General features: G+C 40.9%; 1 protein-coding gene across 2 annotated transcripts in view; it reads left to right on the top strand.

The window, feature by feature from the left end:
* Positions 1-2,406: 2,406 nt before the first annotated feature.
* The window catches only part of LMO7 (LIM domain 7), a gene marked incomplete at its 3' end in the record, with an annotated part of 65,010 nt that continues 49,169 nt past the window's right edge, over positions 2,407-18,247 (top strand). For both annotated transcript variants that reach the window (XM_080688949.1, XM_080688948.1), the window contains exons 1-5: positions 2,407-2,636; positions 3,559-3,837; positions 5,150-5,869; positions 6,852-6,881; positions 16,868-16,985. In XM_080688949.1, coding sequence (XP_080545075.1) covers positions 2,422-2,636; positions 3,559-3,837; positions 5,150-5,869; positions 6,852-6,881; positions 16,868-16,985 — 1,362 coding nt within the window. In that variant the 5' untranslated portion in view covers positions 2,407-2,421. The remainder of the gene's footprint in view (positions 2,637-3,558; positions 3,838-5,149; positions 5,870-6,851; positions 6,882-16,867; positions 16,986-18,247) is intronic.

An 18,247-nucleotide genomic window follows, 5' to 3' on the forward strand; every position in this document is an offset into this window, starting at 1 on the left:
GAAAAGTTTGAAAGTGTAGATCAGAGGAAGAAGGTTTCTTGGTTTTAGTCCATCACACACACACACACACACACACACACACACACACCCCACAAATTTAAGCATAATAACAAACACAGTATTTTACCTTTTAGAGCTGTAGTAGTATTTTTAAAAACATGAAAGGCTATTTGGGCATTGACCTTTGCAATTTCGACTGTATTTGTTGGCTGTTTATAACCTAGGTGTGACAATTTCATAGCCCAGATGACAATCACGATACCTTTAAGGAAATAAATCTGAGTTTATAATTCACCTGAGTGATTGAAGTTATAAACTCCGAGGCTGAAATTCTCAACCCACTGGGTTCCTTTGTCTGGAATGAAGACCCCACAATACAGTGTTCATTTCTTCCTCTGGCCGGTGGACACTAGTTGGGGAGGGGCCGTGGGCCCGGGTTGCCTTCGTTCCTTTCAGATGTGGCGGTGTGATTAGGTGGGATCCAGTCCTTTTCTTAGATACTAGAGCTGGGTGCCAGGTGTGCTACTCAAGGCTGAGGTCCCGCAGTTCACACTGCTTCCTGGTCCCAGGAAGGAGCCGCAGGTGAACTTTGTTTCAAGAGCTCTGTGGCCTTGGCAGTGGCACCTGTGTTGGGGGAGGGCAGCACTAGGCTATGCAAACACTTCTGGGATGAATTAAAATTCTGCTCCCCACCAGACTGGGGTGGGTGATCAGGATTTAGGATATTTTTAGGATGAGAATTGCAGAGTAAAACTCCCTAGTTTTATATGAAACATACCGAGAATGATACTTAGGCAAGTATAGACTCTGTTGAGCACTGTACTGGGCTAAAAAAAGAATTTAACTTTAAAAATTCAAAAGTAGAGTAGTCTGTGGTTTTAAAATTTCACAGACACATTTAGCAAGAATCACTGGCTCATATTTTTGGAAACAAGAGAAATGTCTCTTTTTTTTTAAGGAGGGAATAAAAAAAGCGCTGGATTATTGACCACTGATTCTCCTGGCCATGGCTGCCCTGTGCATTCTTTTTACTCACCCTGGCTCTTTTTAGTCTGTCCCTGGGTCAAGGTGTATGTCCAGCCGCGTCCTGTGCACTGTTCTCTGTGTTGTTTACTGTAGACACCTGCCAGGCAGGAGTGGGGAGAGGAGACTGCCTTTAGCCGAGGTTAGCCCTGCTGCAGCTGTGTGCACCAGGGTCCGGACCTGTCAGGGGCTGTGCACAGCTGGCCTTGGGATTGTTGGGAAAAAGCCAGCCACACTTGCAAACCCAGACAGAGGATCTCGGACTCGAGGTCAGCCTCAGCAAGTTAGTGAGACTCTGTTTCAAAATAAAAAAAATTAAAAGGGCTGGGAGTGTAACTCGGACATAGAATGCCCCTGGGTTCAACCCTCAGTACCACACATGAAGACAAAACAAAAAACCAAACCAAACCAAACCAAACCAAACCAAAACAAAACAATGCATTTAAGGCGGGAAGACAAGGATGGGAAACAGACCACTCCACTAGGATCTGTAGCGTTAGTCCTGCCCCTCTTTTCTTCTTGTGACTTTGAAAGAGCAGGTTCTTTTTTTTAAGAGCGTATATTACTACTTGTAGCCATCTGATCTTAAGATATATCAAAGGGTATTCTTGTGAGTTTGGAAGTAGCTTTGAATCGAAATACATACCAAGATCAGTCACAGGAAGTTACCTTGCTTTCTTTGATCTGGTGTAGTCCTGAGACTTGAGATTCTTTGGGAACTTCAGAAGTCATCTACTCTCCCCCTCTACGTGGAAACTTTTGTACATTGGGGTGGGGGACTCAGGAGAATCCATCAGATTCCTTGACAGTCATGTGTGTTTTCATTTCTCTTTCTGAATCCTTATCTCTCTCATTCTGTAAATTTCATAGCTGTGTGCCATAATTGTAAATTCCTGAGTCTTCAAAAATTTGGTAACCGTGTGCCTTAATTTTAAATTCCTGGGTTTTCCTAGAATCACTTTTGTATCTTGTTTTAAGCACCTGCAAGTCTATTGCAAGGTTTTCTTCACATCTATGTCATCAACACATTTTCTGAAACATCCTGGAGACAAAGGCCATTGGGAAGGAGAGGGGTTGGCAGGGAAATGGGACTTTTTCTGCGTAGAATACACAACAGCAAGAGAATGTACTGCGTGTGCCTCCCGTGTGCAGAGCGAATTCTTTCTAATGAATCTTATCACAACTTCGTGACAAATTTCTAAAAATATTCCCTGCAGTTCATAGCAGCAGTAGCAGCAGCAGCAGAAGCAGCAGCGGCAGCCCTGGGTTTCTAAGGGGAAAAACAGAGCAGACAGGCTGAGGGGTTTCAGTTAATACAACCACCCAGAGAGTAAAGCAGATTCCTGTGCCTTCTTTGTAGGTTGTGAAAGTGACACCGATTTGGAGTTTACGTTCAAAATGCAGGATTATAACAGAGATGATATGTCCTACCGGAGGATTTCGGCTATTGAACCAAAGTCGGCTTTACCATTCAATCGCTTTTTACCCAACAAGAGTAGACAGCCGTCCTATGTGCCAGCACCCCTGAGGAAGAAAAAGACAGACAAGAATGAGGACAACAGGAGAAGCTGGGCAAGCCCAGTCTACACAGAAGCAGATGGGACGTTTTCCAGGTACCAGGGAGCGATGTGGTCACGGAGTTCTGTATGCTTTGTGTGTTCGGTATTTGAATGTGGTAGGAAAAATGGCTCTTAAAATGTATTTTGGAGAAAATTTCACTCATGAGAATTTCTTCTTACCTTTATTTTTAGTCATATATACCTTGAGGATATCGGTTCCATTTTGCAGCGTTAGCATATGACTGGCTAAGACATTTATTTAGATGCGTGTCTGTCTTCAGTTTCTGGATATCTTCAGCCTACTGGATGACTGATGTTGTTTCTTGTGAACTCTGCCCTGTTTTGCTCTCTTCTTTTACTTTTTTGGTTGCTGATCTTCATGGATCCCCAAAGAATCCTTTATTCTTCCAACATGCTAGCAGAGCAGAATGTGATTTTTCAAATCCAGCTTCCTGTAAGGAGGTGTGTGGTTCTGAAAGTAGTTCCGATGCTGAGGATGAACACAGGATGCCTGATGTGGTTTGGGATGACTTTGCCAACCATAGATTCCAAGTGCCCGAGAGGCCCCCGAGTTCCGTCTCACAAACCACCTCTCTCAACTCTTGTCCACAAATCTTTTCTCCTGATACCTCAGTCACGGGGCCACACACACCACTGAGGTCAGAAATATCACTGTACTGGATCTGGATATCTATCATACTACTGATTTAATTCAAATAGTAACACCCCAAACTGTTTGTAATTTGTCTTTCTTTTAACCAGCTTCTAATGAAGTGTCCCTGGCCATGTGTACCTAGCTGTTCTCTAACTAAAATGAGATGCTACCTCAACTTTTTTCTAGGAAGTGTGGTGAGAACGGGAGTGAGTTTGCTTCCTTCACAGGGGCGTGAACTTTGTGAGGCCCAATGCATGCCTTTGATGTTCTGTGTCAAAAGTCGTTCACACAGTGTCTTACCCGGTTGGATGTTTTGAACAGTAACCAGAGGCGGACATTGGGCACCAATGTGGAGAATTGGCCAACAGTCCGAGGACCTTCAAACTCCTCCAGTTACTTGGAGGAAGAAGAAAAGACTTCAAGGATCCCCAACATTGTCAAGGATGACCTTTATGTGCGAAAACTAAGTCCCATCATGCCAAACCCAGGGAATTCTTTTGATCAGTTTCTTCCCAAATGTTGGACCCCAGAAGAAGTGAGCTGGAAGAGAATAAAAAGGGAAAATTATAAGCCGTGGTATAAAGAATTTCAGGGATTCAGGTTTGTCTTGGTGCATGTTTCTGTTCTCCCAGTGTGCATTCTCCATGTGTGTTTTATGAGATGGAGAATAGCTGATTTTGCCTCTAACATCTATAGAACCTCTGTAATTGAAAAAAAATTGCTTAAATGTAGGCCTTAGAATCTGGATCTTAGTAAGCCCTCTTCTATGAATAGTCCTAGCTTGATGTGAGTTCCAGTGGTTTTATTCTTCTCCAATTCTTTGTCTCCTTCTCTTTTTCCTCCTTTTTTCCATGTTACTTCACTGTAGAAGGAATTCAGACTCTGAGGATGAGGATCTGGGCTCTGACAGACACTCCACCATTTTTAGTAGAATACAAAGAACAGAGTATACTTTAGACAGCACCTGCCCAAGACCTTCTATCTTGCTGGAACTAGCAACCAAACAGCCCATAAAGTCCTGGGACATCCATGCAACCAGGAGAACCAGGGCCGCTTCGGATGAGCCCAGGTGCAGCTGTCTGCACGAGCCTGCCCGCGTGCTGGGGGTCTGGCCTCAGATGCCCCCTTCCGCCCGCTTCTGCTGCTACGTTAACTTTGGAACTGACTGTGCTGAATCATGGAAACTTAGTAGATGTAGTACAAAAGCATAACATATAACTTACTGCTTCTTGTGTGAGCACGTATGCTTGGAAATCTGTAGGCTCCAATGTTCTTAGCACAGTCATATACAAGGCAGTATAGGTTTACACATGACATGGTCCTTTTGGAAAGCCATTTCCAAAAGGATTTTTAAAGAAAGATTACCTAATTTTACTGTTGTGCTGTGTATGCAGATGTGGAGAAATGAAATAACTTTCACTAGGAGGGGCAAAGAAAATCCCTTAAGGATCCTTGTGTATAACTTTAGTGCAAATTATTTTTATTTTTATTTTTTTCTGCCCTTATATGTCCCTAATTCCTGAAAGCACATGCTGTCCAGCTCTTGAAACTTGCCAGGGTCATTCTGTCTTCTCTAGTTGGGGGTATTAGGCCACTCTGGCTCATGGGATAAAGAGGGATTACAAGGAAAGGTATCAGTGTGTATGTCAGGGAGGTACACCCAATCTGAGTCCCAGCTTCCATAGTTTCTACCTTTCCTGGGAAATACAGGCTGTTCTTGTTTCTTTAAATGCAACCCAGGAAAGTCATGGGTGATGGATGACCTTAAATGACAGTGTGTCTTCCTCTCAAGAGTCCCTTCCGCAGACCCTTAGATAATTCGTCCATGAGAACTGACTACTTTGTTTGCTACCTAGTTACCTTTTCCCCTCCAACTAAGATTCTCCTTTCCTTTTTCTTTTCTGTGCTTCAGTCAGTTCTTATTACTTCAGGCCCTCCAAACATACTCTGATGACATCTTGTCTTCTGAAACGAATGTCAAAATTGATCCCACCTCTGGTCCCAGGCTCATAACACGCAGAAGGAATCTCTCCCACGCAGCAGGCTATAGGAGAGATGACCTTGAGATACCCGCCCTGGATCCCGACCTGGAAAACGATGATTTCTTTGTGAGAAAGACCCGGGCTTTCCACTCAAATCCCTGTGTTCTCCGAGCTTTTGAAGACTTCCGAAGATTCTCTGAACAAGATGATCCAGTAGAACGAGATATAATTTTACAGTGCAGAGAAGGTGACCTTGTACTTCCTGATTTAGAAAAAGATGATATGATTGTTCGCCGAATTCCGGCACAGAAGAAAGAAGTGCCTCTGTCCGGGGCCCCAGATAGATACCAACCGGTCCCCTTCCCTGATCCCTGGACCTTGCCTCCAGAAATTCAAGCAAAATTTCTCTGTGTACTTGAAAGGACGTGCCCATCCACAGAAAAGAGCAATAACTGTAGAATATTAGTCCCTTCCTATCGACAAAAGAAAGATGACATGTTGACGAGAAAGATCCAGTCCTGGAAACTGGGAAGCGCTGTGCCTCCAGTCAGCTTCACCCCTGGCCCTTGCAGCGAGGCCGATTTACGGAAGTGGGAGGCTATCCGGGAAGCCAGCCGGCTTAGGCACAAGAAACGGCTGATGGTTGAGAGGTCAGAGGGTTGAGAGTGTGTTTCTGCAAGGATTTGGCTTGTACTGGATGGTCTCATGTAACTTTTTCTTGTGCAAAAAAGCAGCATCCCAGATTGCTCAGCCCTGCATGCCGTGTGCCGTTTTGAAGCATCCTGTTAAAAAATCCCCAAAAAACAATTATTTTGCTGCGAGAAGCTCTGAGTCCCTTTGTGGAAAAAGTGCATTTCCATATTTGTATACCTCCTAGGTATGTTTCAGAAGGTAGCCACACAAATCTTGCCGTTGGCTTTAGTCCATGATTTTCTTCTGCAATGTGAAGTTTCAGAAAAATTCTATCCAGTTAAGTTTATAGACATTTATTCTCATGTCCAGGCATTTCTGTAATAGTGTGATGTTTGGTTTTATGCGTTTCTCATATTTTGGAATTTCTACTTTTTTAACTCAATTTTTTTCCCTTAAAATATAAGCATTGCAGATTCCGTTTAACATGACTTTTTTCTTTTGCCCTAGGAATTTTAGACTACCAGTTTGTAACATTTTTATGTATAGTTTAAGGTTAAGTGCGAACTTTGTTAAAACGCATGAGTGTTCTTTTTTGTCTGCTGAATTTTACATGTATGCAGTTGTGGCCCCTTTGGTAATAATGTATGTCTTATGCAGTTTGCCTTTTTGATGAATGTTCAGTGTTGAACCTACGGATGGACAAATCTGATTGGGCTAAATAAAATTAATGACTCAAATGCCCCCTATCAGTTTCTGAGAGTGGAGGCCTTGTCTTATAAATCCATAAATCTAGAAAGCCTTCCTAATTTTGCCTTATCTGAGTTCCTGGAGATATGAGATTAATGAGAACCGAGGATGGTATCAAGAGTGCTGCTGAAGAAGCAACCTTTGAGATCTGTCCATTTCCAGTTAGACTTATTAAAGATGTCGAACAGTTTACAAACTAACACAAGCGGGAAAAAGTGACCTTTTTTAATTTTTGGTTTTCTGGTTTCGTAGACTCTTTCAAAAGATTTATGGTGAGAATGGGTAAGTTTCATGGTTTACAGTAAAAGACTGTGCATTTTGCTTGTGTTCTGTATAATGTGTCGTTGCATATCTGTCCTGGCATGCCACTAAATGCGGTTGCTGTTTGCAGAGCATGAGACTTTAAAATGGGAGCCATTTTTTATTAACTTTGCAGCCTATTAGCAATATGTCTGTCTGTATCTGAGTGCTCGCTGCATGAAGTGTTGTATAAAACAAAAAATTTTGTTGTGTTAGAAATTTAAAACTTAGCTCTGTCCCCACCCTTTTAATTTGGGGAGATAATTTAAGTACCAAGAGCTTTTGCCTAAGAGCATCTTGATATTTGATCACTAACTAAACTAAGTTTCTGATTTCTGGTTGTTGAAGCCCAAATAACAGCATGTTTAGAAGGTCTGATGGAAAAATTGAGCATTTGCTTAAGGTTAGGATGAATGCAGTTGGTATAATTTATATATTTAGCTCCCAGGGAGCTTGGGGATGTTGAAAAGCATCTACCTTCCATTAGTAGTACTTGGAAATATTTGCAGTGTTCCTGATCAGGGTAGAAAGTTATAATATGGCTTTGTGTATAGAGCAGAATGGACTTTCAGTATTGTAAAAACTAAAGTCCTCATAGTTTCTGATGTTGTTGCAAGGACTATGTTTATAAGTTAAATTCTTATTTTTTGTCTACTAATGTTTAATTTTACTAATTTTGTAGACATAACATAGTATAAAACCTTCTGAAAAATCATTTTCTAGAATCCCTGAAATTTAAAAGTCATTCATTCTTTTTCCACCAAATTTGCTGTAACTTTGTGCCTCTTGCTGTTAGTTTTTGAGTGAAAGAGAGTTTAAGGACATCAGATATTTTAATCTGCCTAAGCCTTAGTGGCTAAGTATCATTTCCTACCAGAAATTATTTTATCTCTTAAGAATGCTATTTAAAATTTTTTTTTGGTATGAGGGACTGTACCCAGAGGTTTTCTACCTCTGAGCTACACCTCCAGTTCTATTTTATTTTTTATTTTTATTTATTTTTAATTTTTTAATTTTTTGGTGGTACTGGGGTTCCTGGAAACCCTTCTACCTCTGGGCTGCACTCCCAGACCTATTTTTATACTTTTTTTTATTTGGAAACAGGGTCTCTTAAGCCAGCGCGGCTGGCTTTGAACCTGCGCAATCCTCTTGTCTCCACCTCCCAAGGGCAGGGATTCCAAGTGTGCGCCACCAAGCTCCGGCTTTGTTTTTTAATTTGAAACAGGGTCTTGCTAAATTTCTGAGGCTGGCTTTGAACCTTGATCCTTCTGTATCAGCCTCCTAAGTACTGGGATTAAAGGCATGCACTACCATGTCTGGCTAGAATTGGTAATTTTGTTAGCCTGTGTGTGTGTGTTTGTGTGTGTGTGTGTGTGTGTGTGTGTGTGTGAGTAGTAGTAGTAGTAGTAGTAGTAGTCGTAGTAGTAGTAGTAGTAGTAGTAGTAGTATAGTATTCGGAATTAAACCGAGGAGCTTTTTACCTCTGAGCTTCATCCCTAGCCCTATTTTATTTTATTTTATTTTATTTTATTTTATTTTTGTTTTTGACACAGGGTTTTGCTAGGTTACTGAGCGTCTCACTACTTGCTGAGGTTAGTCTTGAACCTGTCAATCCTCCTGTCTCAGCTTCTCAAATACTGGGGTTACAGGCATGCATCACCATGTCTGGCATTTTTTCCTCCTATATAATTTAATAGTGTCAGAATATAACTAAGCAATGGACAGTATATTGCAAGTCTTTCTTTCTTTCTCTCTTTCTCCTTTCTTTCTTTCTTTCTTTCTTTCTTTCTTTCTTTCTTTCTTTCTTTCTTTCTTTCTTTCTTTCTTTCTTTCTTTCTTTTACTGGGGATGGAACCCAGGGACCTTCTACCTCCAAGCTATGCCCCAGCCCTATCTTTTATTCTTTATTTTGAAACAGGGTCTCACTAAGTTGTGGAGGGCTTCGAACCTGTGTAATCCTCCTGTCTCAGCCTCCCAAAGCGGGGATTATAAGCGTGAGCCACCACGCCTGTCTACGAGTATTTCTTAACCGTTGATTTAAAACACAGGCTTCCAGCATGTATTCGTGTGCTGTTTAAATGAAGCATCTTTTCCCCTCTCCGAATCCTTATGTGCTCAGTATTTTTTCCTGCGTGAGGTGAACAAGGCAATCTCCTGTGTGACATTTAAGCATCTGCTCTTCTCAATTTATCTTGGAAAGCTGTTTTGACTTGATTAAAAATCTCTTTGAAGCTTCATGAATTTTGAATAACTGTCAAGAATAGTTTCTATTTGTAAGTTAAATAGGACTTTATCAGATAAGCAGGTCCCAGGAATAGTTAATTTTCTTAAAGGGGACACAAGTATTGGGACATATTACCATATATAACTACCTCACTGACTGTACCTGTTCCTTCTTGGTGAAGGGTTTTTTTTTGTATTTAAGAGACAAACCTTAAAGCCAGTTGCATGCTTGTAATCCCAGCATTTGGGAGACTGAGACAGGAGGATTGCGGTTCCTGGACAGCCTTAGCTACTTAGGCCCTTTGCAACTCAGTGAGACCCTGTTTCAAAATAAAGAATAAAAAATAGGTCAGGGGTGTAGCTCGGAGGGAGAATGCCCCTGGATTCCACCCCTAATACTAAAAAAATTAATAAATAAATAAATAAAGGAAAAGAAAAGACAGACTTTGGCTCAAGGTAGAGCTCAGTGGCAGAATGTGTGTCCAGCATGTATGAGGCCCTGAGATTAATCCCCAGAACCAAAAATACACAAACAAAAAATCCCTAAGGATTTTGCCAGGCATGGTGGCGCATGCTTGTAATCTCCATACTTGGGAGGCGGAGACAGGAAGATTGCACTAGTTCAAAGCCAGCCTCACTGGTTTAAGAGACCCTGTTTCCAAATATATTTAAAAAATTGGTCTGGAAGTGTTGCCTGGAGGTATAGAAGGGTTCTATTCCAAGTACCACCAAGAAACAAAAACAAAAACAAACAAAACAAAAACCCTAAGAATTTTTTTTCCTGAAATATAGCCAGCAGCCACAAATGCTTTCTCTGGACAATACCAAAGTAGTTGTTTGGATAAGACAATATTTCTTTTGCCCCATTCCCTGTGCAGTTTGGTGCCAAGGTAACCACACAAATAAAGCAAGATAATCTGTAAATTGAGACTAATGAATAATGCATGGCTTGCCAAATAATAGAAAGTAAAGTGTCTCTAGAAAACTCAAGTGTGTTTTAGACCAGTTGAAATCAAATCTATTATAAAAATCCCCCCAACACCATATTCCATCAGTTAGTGGTGCTTTCCTTAAAACTGATCTTCAAAGAAAAAATATAAATTCGCCGAGCGTGGTGGTGCACACTTGTAATCCCCGTACTTGGGAGGCGGAGACAGGAGGATCGCGCTGGTTCGGAGCCAGCCGCGCTGGCTTAAGAGACCCTGTTTCCAAATAAAAAATATAAAAATAGGTCTGGGAGTGTAGCCTAGAGATAGAAGGGCTTCCAGGAACCCCAGTACCTAAATATATATATATATATATATATATATATATATATATATATATATATATATTCAAATTGGCTTACATGTGGGCTTTTTATCAACACATTTCACATTTATGCTGGGTGATCATTCTCTGACCATCATGTATATTATCAAGCTTGACATCCTTACCTAGAAAAGCATTTTTACCCAGTATCTTATAATTAAACAATAGTTGACTAAACATGAATGCTTTCTTTGTGGTCAGGACCATTTTAAAGCAAAATGTGCAATATTTTTTGAGTTATTAGGCTACTACACTATGGCGTGAGTGTGTGTGTGTGTGTGTGTGTGTGTGTGTGTGTGTGTGTGTGTTGGGGATTAAGCCCAGAGTCTTGTGCTTGCTAAGCATATGTTGTACCACTAAGTCACATCCCAGCCTAGTGACTGGCTTTCTATTTGTCATTTAACACCTGTCAGTTTATTTTTAGTAAGATGCTTTGTCTGTGGCTGTCACATCTTACGTGTGCTTTTTTTTGTTGCATGCATTTGTGTCTGCATGGTTCTATGAAATCTGCAAAATTGGTTATGTTGCCTTCTGGAAAAAGCTATTAACAATAGATAACTTAGCATAAAGATATATAGAAATAATCTTGTGATGTGACTAACCCATTGAGCCTGCTTCCAGTATCAACAGGAAATGAACACCAATTCAAATTGAAGTTGTGATCAATGACAGTTAAGACATCTATAATTCATGAATGGATTCTAGTGGAAAGATTCTACAGAATTATCAAGACATAAGACAGCAGAAAGGAAGGGGAAACAAAGTTCTTGGGGGTTGCTTTCTGGGAATTTTTCTACCCCAGGGGACATCTGTTAGTGTTGGGAGACACCTTTTATGGTCACAACACTACATGTTCTGTTGTGCTTGCTGCTAGAATTTAGCGCCGTTGTAGCCAGGGAGGCTGCTAAATGTTCCTCTGTACACAGGGGACAGCACCTTGTAGCAAGTAATTTTCTGACTCGTGTATCAGTGCTGTGTGGTGGAGAGCATCTTTTAGATGATAAATCTATGAATGGAAAATATTATGTTGCCTTCTTCTATGGTTATTTCAAAGCCTTGTACCGGTTTTAGCTTTGATTGCTCTTTACTAAACTTCTGTAATGCCCAGAAGAAATATGTTTAGAGGTACATAAATAAGCGTATTCATAGTTCTCTCTGAAATCTGGGGATCCTTTAACTGAGTACTTTGGAATTTGTTTAGTATGTTAGACTACTAGTAATTTTTTATTTAAGAAAATTTGCCTCCTGTTAGTTCATTTTGCCTTCTCACTCCTTAGATATCCCTCTCTTAAGTTTTCTAAAATTGGTTCTAAAATAACATAACATTAGCCAAAAAATGCCAGGAACATCGTAGGCTATCAAAAAAGTAGGTGAAGACTCGTGCTTTGTTTTATGATCAATACCTTCTTGCTTAAACTTTCCTTCTCTTATTGTCTTCCCCTGAAATGTCATATATATACATATATATATATATACACACACATATATGACATGTATATATGAACAGAATATGTATATATATTTTGAAGAAAATGCATATATATGTGTGTGTATTTTATATATATATTTTCTGTTCAGTTGAAAAAGCGAGATGTTAAACCTATTATTTCTTTGGAAAAAATTCAAATTCAGTTGTAAACTGCAGCCTTAACAAGCAAGAAAATATGTTTATATGAGGCAGATAAATTATATGAGAATTATGATGAGATTTACCAAGAAATTGTCCTTTTTTCAGCAAACACACTAGACATGTGTAGTGCTTCATAGTTTTCCCAAACCCTTTTCCCGACACTATCTCTGGTGCTTATCTCAATGCTGCTAGGTAGACAGGTAGGTGTTGTCTGCATCTCAGAGACAGGGTGAAAGAGAAACGATGATCATGGCTTTGGCTTTCCCAAGGATGTAGACTCACAGTGGTAGAACCGGACTAAGGCTTTGCCTCATGAGATAATCCATGCAGACGGTTTGGTAGCATTGCTGGCCCACACTGAGCCTGTGGGAGTTTAATAATTATGTTGCTAATGCTGATAAGGAAGGAAAGAAGTCTTTGAGATCTGGCGGAGAGGCTCCAGCACTCTCAAAGATTTTATCAGTGTGTTCTGGGGTGCCCTCTTTAATTTGTAGTGACTTGAAGAGTTAGCTTTTGGGAGATCCCAGTCATATTTGCTCTAATAAGAACTGGTACATAGCGCACACATGATTTTTAAAAATGTAATCAGTGGCCCTATCAGGTTATCGTAGCAGTCATCTTCACCAAATAGCAGTTAAGAAATGGAGGCTCACATGTGAGCTGATGTGTGGGATGGGCGGGGAACGCTGCTGCTTCAGCTGGGCCCGGAGCCCACCTCTTGTCCCACTCGGGTGCCTCTGCAGCCTGCTGAGTAGTGTGCCTGGGTTTATGTGGGTAATTTTATATACCTCTCGGAGCAAATGAAGCTCCCCTGCCTGCCTTCCCGGGAACTTATCTACACTAGCCTGTGGCTGGTCACCTTGCTCATGTTGAGGGGCCCCTGGGTGCCAGGCCCTGCTCAGAGCTGAGGTGCACGGGGTGGGGGTGCCGTCTTACTCGCTATGAGCACACTTTATAGGAAGATGCATGCTAATGCTTTGTAGTGGAGGAGGGTGCAAGTGACAGGCAGCGGCTGTGTAGATGGTGCTGTCTTCCTGCCACTAAAAAATTATTGTTGAAAGACCTAGAATTTCTATGTTCTGTAGTTTATGTAACCACGTGTTGGGGTCCAGATTCTCCTCTTGCATTCGTTCTGAACATTTCTTCCATCTCTTAGGCTATTGTCATGTTACATCAAATAGCCTCCTTCTTTTCTTCTTTATATTAATATCTGAAGGAAATTTATATTCCCAAATTTTCACAGATTTACAGATAGTCATATCTAGTGAGGTAGAGATTCCTTCCATCCATCCATCCATCCATCCATCCATCCATCCATCCATCTATCTATCCAGGCATTTTACCTCCGTGCTATGCTCTCAACCCTTTTTATTTTTTGTTGTGAACAGGATTTTCCTAGGTTGCTGAAAGTCTCTCTACATTGCTGAGACTGTCTTCAAACCTACAATCCTCTTGTCTCAGCCTGCCAAGCACTGGGATTATAGGCATGTGCCACCATGCCTGGCTCATATATTTTCATTTGTCTCCTCATATATTCTATGTGTAATTTCTTCATCCTTTTGAAAATCTGTATAACTTTATAAAAGTTTTGAAAGCAGTATTTTTTCTCAAAGAATTAGAAGCATTTCAAATTTAGTAAAGTTTGCTCGATGAATTATGATGGAACTTGCCTCATTCTTATCTAGTGGATGAGTGCATCCGGTGAATGTGTTTTTCAGGACTTTGGGGAAGATGAGCTAAGTATGCTCGTACGCACATACCGAGTACCCTGGAACCCAGTGTTAAGTACTGCGACAGAGAGAAAAGCATTAGAGCATTATGTTACCTAGAGAAAAGCATTAGAGCATTATGTTACCTAGGTGATATTCTAACACTTAAAGTCTTCCTGACTCTTATCAAAAGTAGCCAGTTTCTTCTTCTCATAACTGTTATGGTGCTTTAGCTATAATATTATTAATTTAATACAAGTTTTTAGTGGAACTGGGGATTAAACCCAGAGACACTATATTTCTGAGCTATACCCCAGCCCTTTGTAAACTTTTTTTTGTTTATTTTTTTTAATAATTTTTTTGTGATACTGGGGGTGAACCCAGGGGCTTTTCTGCCTTCGGGCCATACTCCCAGATCTATTTTTTACTTTATTTGGAAACAGGGTCTCACTAAGTTGCTGAGAGCCTCACTAAGTAGCTGAGGCTGGCTTCCAACCTGTGAGATCCTCCTGTCTCAGCCTCCCGAGTGCTGGGATTAGAAGCGTGAGCCACCACACCCAGCTTTTATTGTTTATTTTCAAAACAGAGTCTCACTAGGTTACAGAGGCTGGCCTTAAACCTATCTCAGCCTCCCAAGGGGATTACAGGTGTGTACCACCACTTGGGGGGGGGGGCAGTTTAACACATGAATGGAGCACTTGCCTGTGGGCTGGCCTTCATTTTAGGTACAATGGTATGTATTCCAGCAAACAAATCACAGTTCCTGCTTTATAACCTCACAGAGAAAAGCAGGTGTTAAATAAGTAAATATATCTCAGGTGGCAGTAAATGTAAGGAAGGAAAGATGGTAGGGAGAGGCTGAGCCAGGGAGAGGAACGTTTACTGTATCTCGAGGGGTGGTCAGGGAGGACACACAGAGTTACGTGTACGCAGATGATTAGAAGTGAGAGAGAAGCCGCATGGTTATTTGGGTGAGGAATGTTTCAGGCAGATTGGAAGGCCAGAGGTTGATTATGAGCCAGGAGGCCTGCTGGCAGGAGGAGAGTGGGTGAGGGGCAGGGGGTAGATGAACGCAGAGAGGGAGGCAGGGACCAGATGATACCAGACTTTGTAGGTCGTGGAAGACCTGCTTTACCTGCTTTACCTGGAGTGAGATGGGAAGGAGCAGGTGGGCGCTGAGGGTGTATACCATGACCTGGGTGCAATTTGAAAAGATTTCTCTGGCTGCTGTGTTGCTAATACATGGATGGGCTGGGACATCATTGCGATTCTCTGGGTGAAAGACACAGTGTCTGGAATCAGGGTGGTAACAGTGGAGGAGGTGAAAAGTGGGTGTGTCCTTGGAGATTGGCAAGAACTAGTGATGGCCCCAGTGGGAGAGAAAGAGCGATCTGAGACATCTTTAAGATTGTTGACCTACAGCCTGGAAGGAAGGAATTGGCTTTTACTGAGAGGGGAAAATGGGAGATGATCAGGCTGTGGAGTGAGTGGTCAATCATGTTTTTAAGTCTGACAGTTTTAGTCTGAGATACTTTCAAGTGGAGAACAAATAAATAGTTGTGTAATGAATCCAGAGTTTAGTCTAGCAGGGATTCTGTGTGCTCTGCCAGGAGGTACATGTAGTCGTGAAGGGCCTTCGAGTTGAAGGGTGCATTTGAGGAAAGACCTTTGGGCAACAATTTAAGCAGCTCGTTTGGAAGTCCAGGTAAGGGTAGATTGTTCTCTGATCTAAGGTGTTGGCAATAGAGATGGAAAGAAAGAGACACTGAATGAGAAGGCTTGATAAGTAAGTGAGAGTGAGGAAAAGGGAGAAACAAAAGCGAAAAATGGTTCTCGGGCTTCAAATATAGATGATGCGGGGGCAGGCACCACCATTAACCACTGCAAGAGGAAAAGCAGGCTTGAGTTGGGCTATCTCAACAATAAGCATGTGTTTGGAGAGATACAGTCTACAAAATCTTTTCTAGGTATTATTTCTACTGGTCCTTTTATAGTTGAGGTGCCTAGGGGATATCTATGCAGAAGTATTTATTCCAAGAGCAGCTGGAAAAGATTCAAGGAAGGGCAGGTCCTAAGCTGTAGAACTGAGAGTCATTTGCATGGAAGTTATGATTGAATTCCTGAGCAAGCTAAGAGCAAGCATGTTATGAAGGAATCATGATGGTAGAATCATGGGGAAGACAAAGGTTAGGTACCCAAGAAGGGTGAGGTCGAGTTACTCAAATTACTAGAAGTGTATTTAGTTGTGATAAAATACATGTAAAGTGCAATAGGAAAGATCTGTAGGAAGGTGAATTTGGGGCAACACACCTTTAAACACTCTCTGCCACTTCTGTTTGTTTTTCACTACTTAGACCTGACCTCTTTCTTTCTGGGAGGCCTTCCTTGATCCCCTCCTCTGATGTCCATATACACAACACAACTCTGTTCATCGGTTTCTTTTCTGAGCTCTTCCAGAGCTAAGCCTCAGCACAGACACTTGCAGGTGTTGCATGTTAAATACACAATACTGCCTTAACCAAGAGAGGGCAACTGAGGTGGTTCTAACAGGCCATTGGAAACTCCCTGTCCTTTGAGAACAGGTCTAGAGCGGTGGTGGGGTAGATCTTAAGGAATCTGTGAGAAGCAGCCACACATTTGTTCATGGTATTGAACTTGAGGAGTAAATATCAGGTAATCACTAAATTATTTAGTAAGTACCCAGAAAATGCAGCCAAACTGTACTAGCTTAAGAGGAGATAGAAAAATAAACACAGATGATTCTAGCGACCAATTATTTTTTGCTAAAGGAATCCATTTATGTATAGAATCCTCTAGCTATGAACACTGGATCATTTTTTTTCACACTCATACAGGGTTAATTTTGCCATTTTGTGAAAAAATTTGCACCCAAGTTGAGTGGCTAGGCTCTTGTTTCTGCGTTTTGGAAAAAACACCATTTATCTCTGCAGTGCTATTTCTCTGATGTTATCAGTAAAAGCGTCTAGGTAGGACAGAAGAAATTTAGGTGGAATTTCCGAATCTAAGCCCAACTTTCTTTTCAAACCTACGGGCAGTCATGTGAACCTTGGTGACCCTGGGTGTTTTTGTTGTAGGAGTAAGTCCATGAGCGACGTCAGTGCAGAGGACGTTCAAAACTTGCGTCAGCTGCGATATGAGGAGATGCAGAAAATAAAATCGCAATTAAAAGAGCAAGATCAGAAATGGCAGGATGTGAGTATTCTTAAATTGGGAGAAGGAAAAGTGTATTTGGTGGCCTTTGCTTTTCTTAAAGTCAATATACCCAATAGACAATTTCCCTTGCTATTACAATTTTCAGTTTTGTAGAAAATGTGCCTAAAAAGCTTTAAACTTTTTTGGCCAATTAATGCTGCATATTTTAAAGGCCACTGTGAAAAATATTTAAAGGGTTTATCTTCTAATATTCTCTGTGAGTTCTTAAAAAGTACAGCTGATTTTTTGCAGCATAGTGGACTTGTTTACTTGGTTTGGTAACTGAGTTGGGGTATGATTGTTAAGTATGTTTGCTTTAAATAGACTTTGCTCAAGGGTGGGATGGAAGATCAAGGTATTGCACAGATCTTGATGATAGCAGGGAGAGATGAAAAGGGTTTCTAAAGTTAATTGAAGAGATTGGGAAAGATATAACCAGGAGTCATATTTTGGCTGAAAAAGTCATTATCTAATATAAATTAAAATGAGATATTACAGCAGAGATGTTTAAACAGAGCTGTCATATCCAGATATCTCTAGGAATGTAGACTTAATCTTTAGTTTTGATCCTAAAGAAGGAAACATAGCTCTTTTTGAATAATTATTACAAATCAAAGGAATATAAGAACTGAAATAAATAAGCTATGCATACCAAACCCAAGGAAAACATGTTGGCAAGACAGCTGACTGGTAGTATAGACAAAAGGCTGGACATAGTGAAGCTTACTTTTCAAAGGAATTAAAGTCTTTGTGGTGATCATGAAACCCTGTCTTGGCTACATTGCCAAATTCTAGTGTCTGTTCTATTGAAAATGCAGATTAACTGCCAAGGAACAGATATTCAATGTCACTTTGCAAAAATGCATGGCAAAATTTTTGGTGTGAAAATAAGTACTGAGGTTTGGTCAGAGGGAAGTTCATGCCATTACCATCTGGGAGTAAATGCATACTGCTTTTGTTTTTTCTGGAAGTGGTTCATATTTGTTTTAGTCTTTTATTTTTTTTTAAAGGCAGGACTGGTCTTGTCTGCTCCCAAAAACCATAAATCAAATTTCTTTGGGGTGAGGTTCTGTTTGGTCCGAGTCTTTGGATGTGCTTCTGTTTGTACTGGAATCCTCTTGCAATCCTTAGCATGGCATATCTCAGTTTTGGGGACATGGAAAGGTCTGTACCTTTCAAAATGTCTTAAACCCTTGGGCATAAGAGCAAGCCTAGGTTACTACAGGTAATAAATTAGGTTGATTGTGCTGGGATCACCCAGA

This window comes from Muscardinus avellanarius, assembly GCF_963383645.1.
Source record: "Muscardinus avellanarius genome assembly, chromosome: 2".
Lineage (NCBI taxonomy): Eukaryota > Metazoa > Chordata > Mammalia > Rodentia > Gliridae > Muscardinus > Muscardinus avellanarius.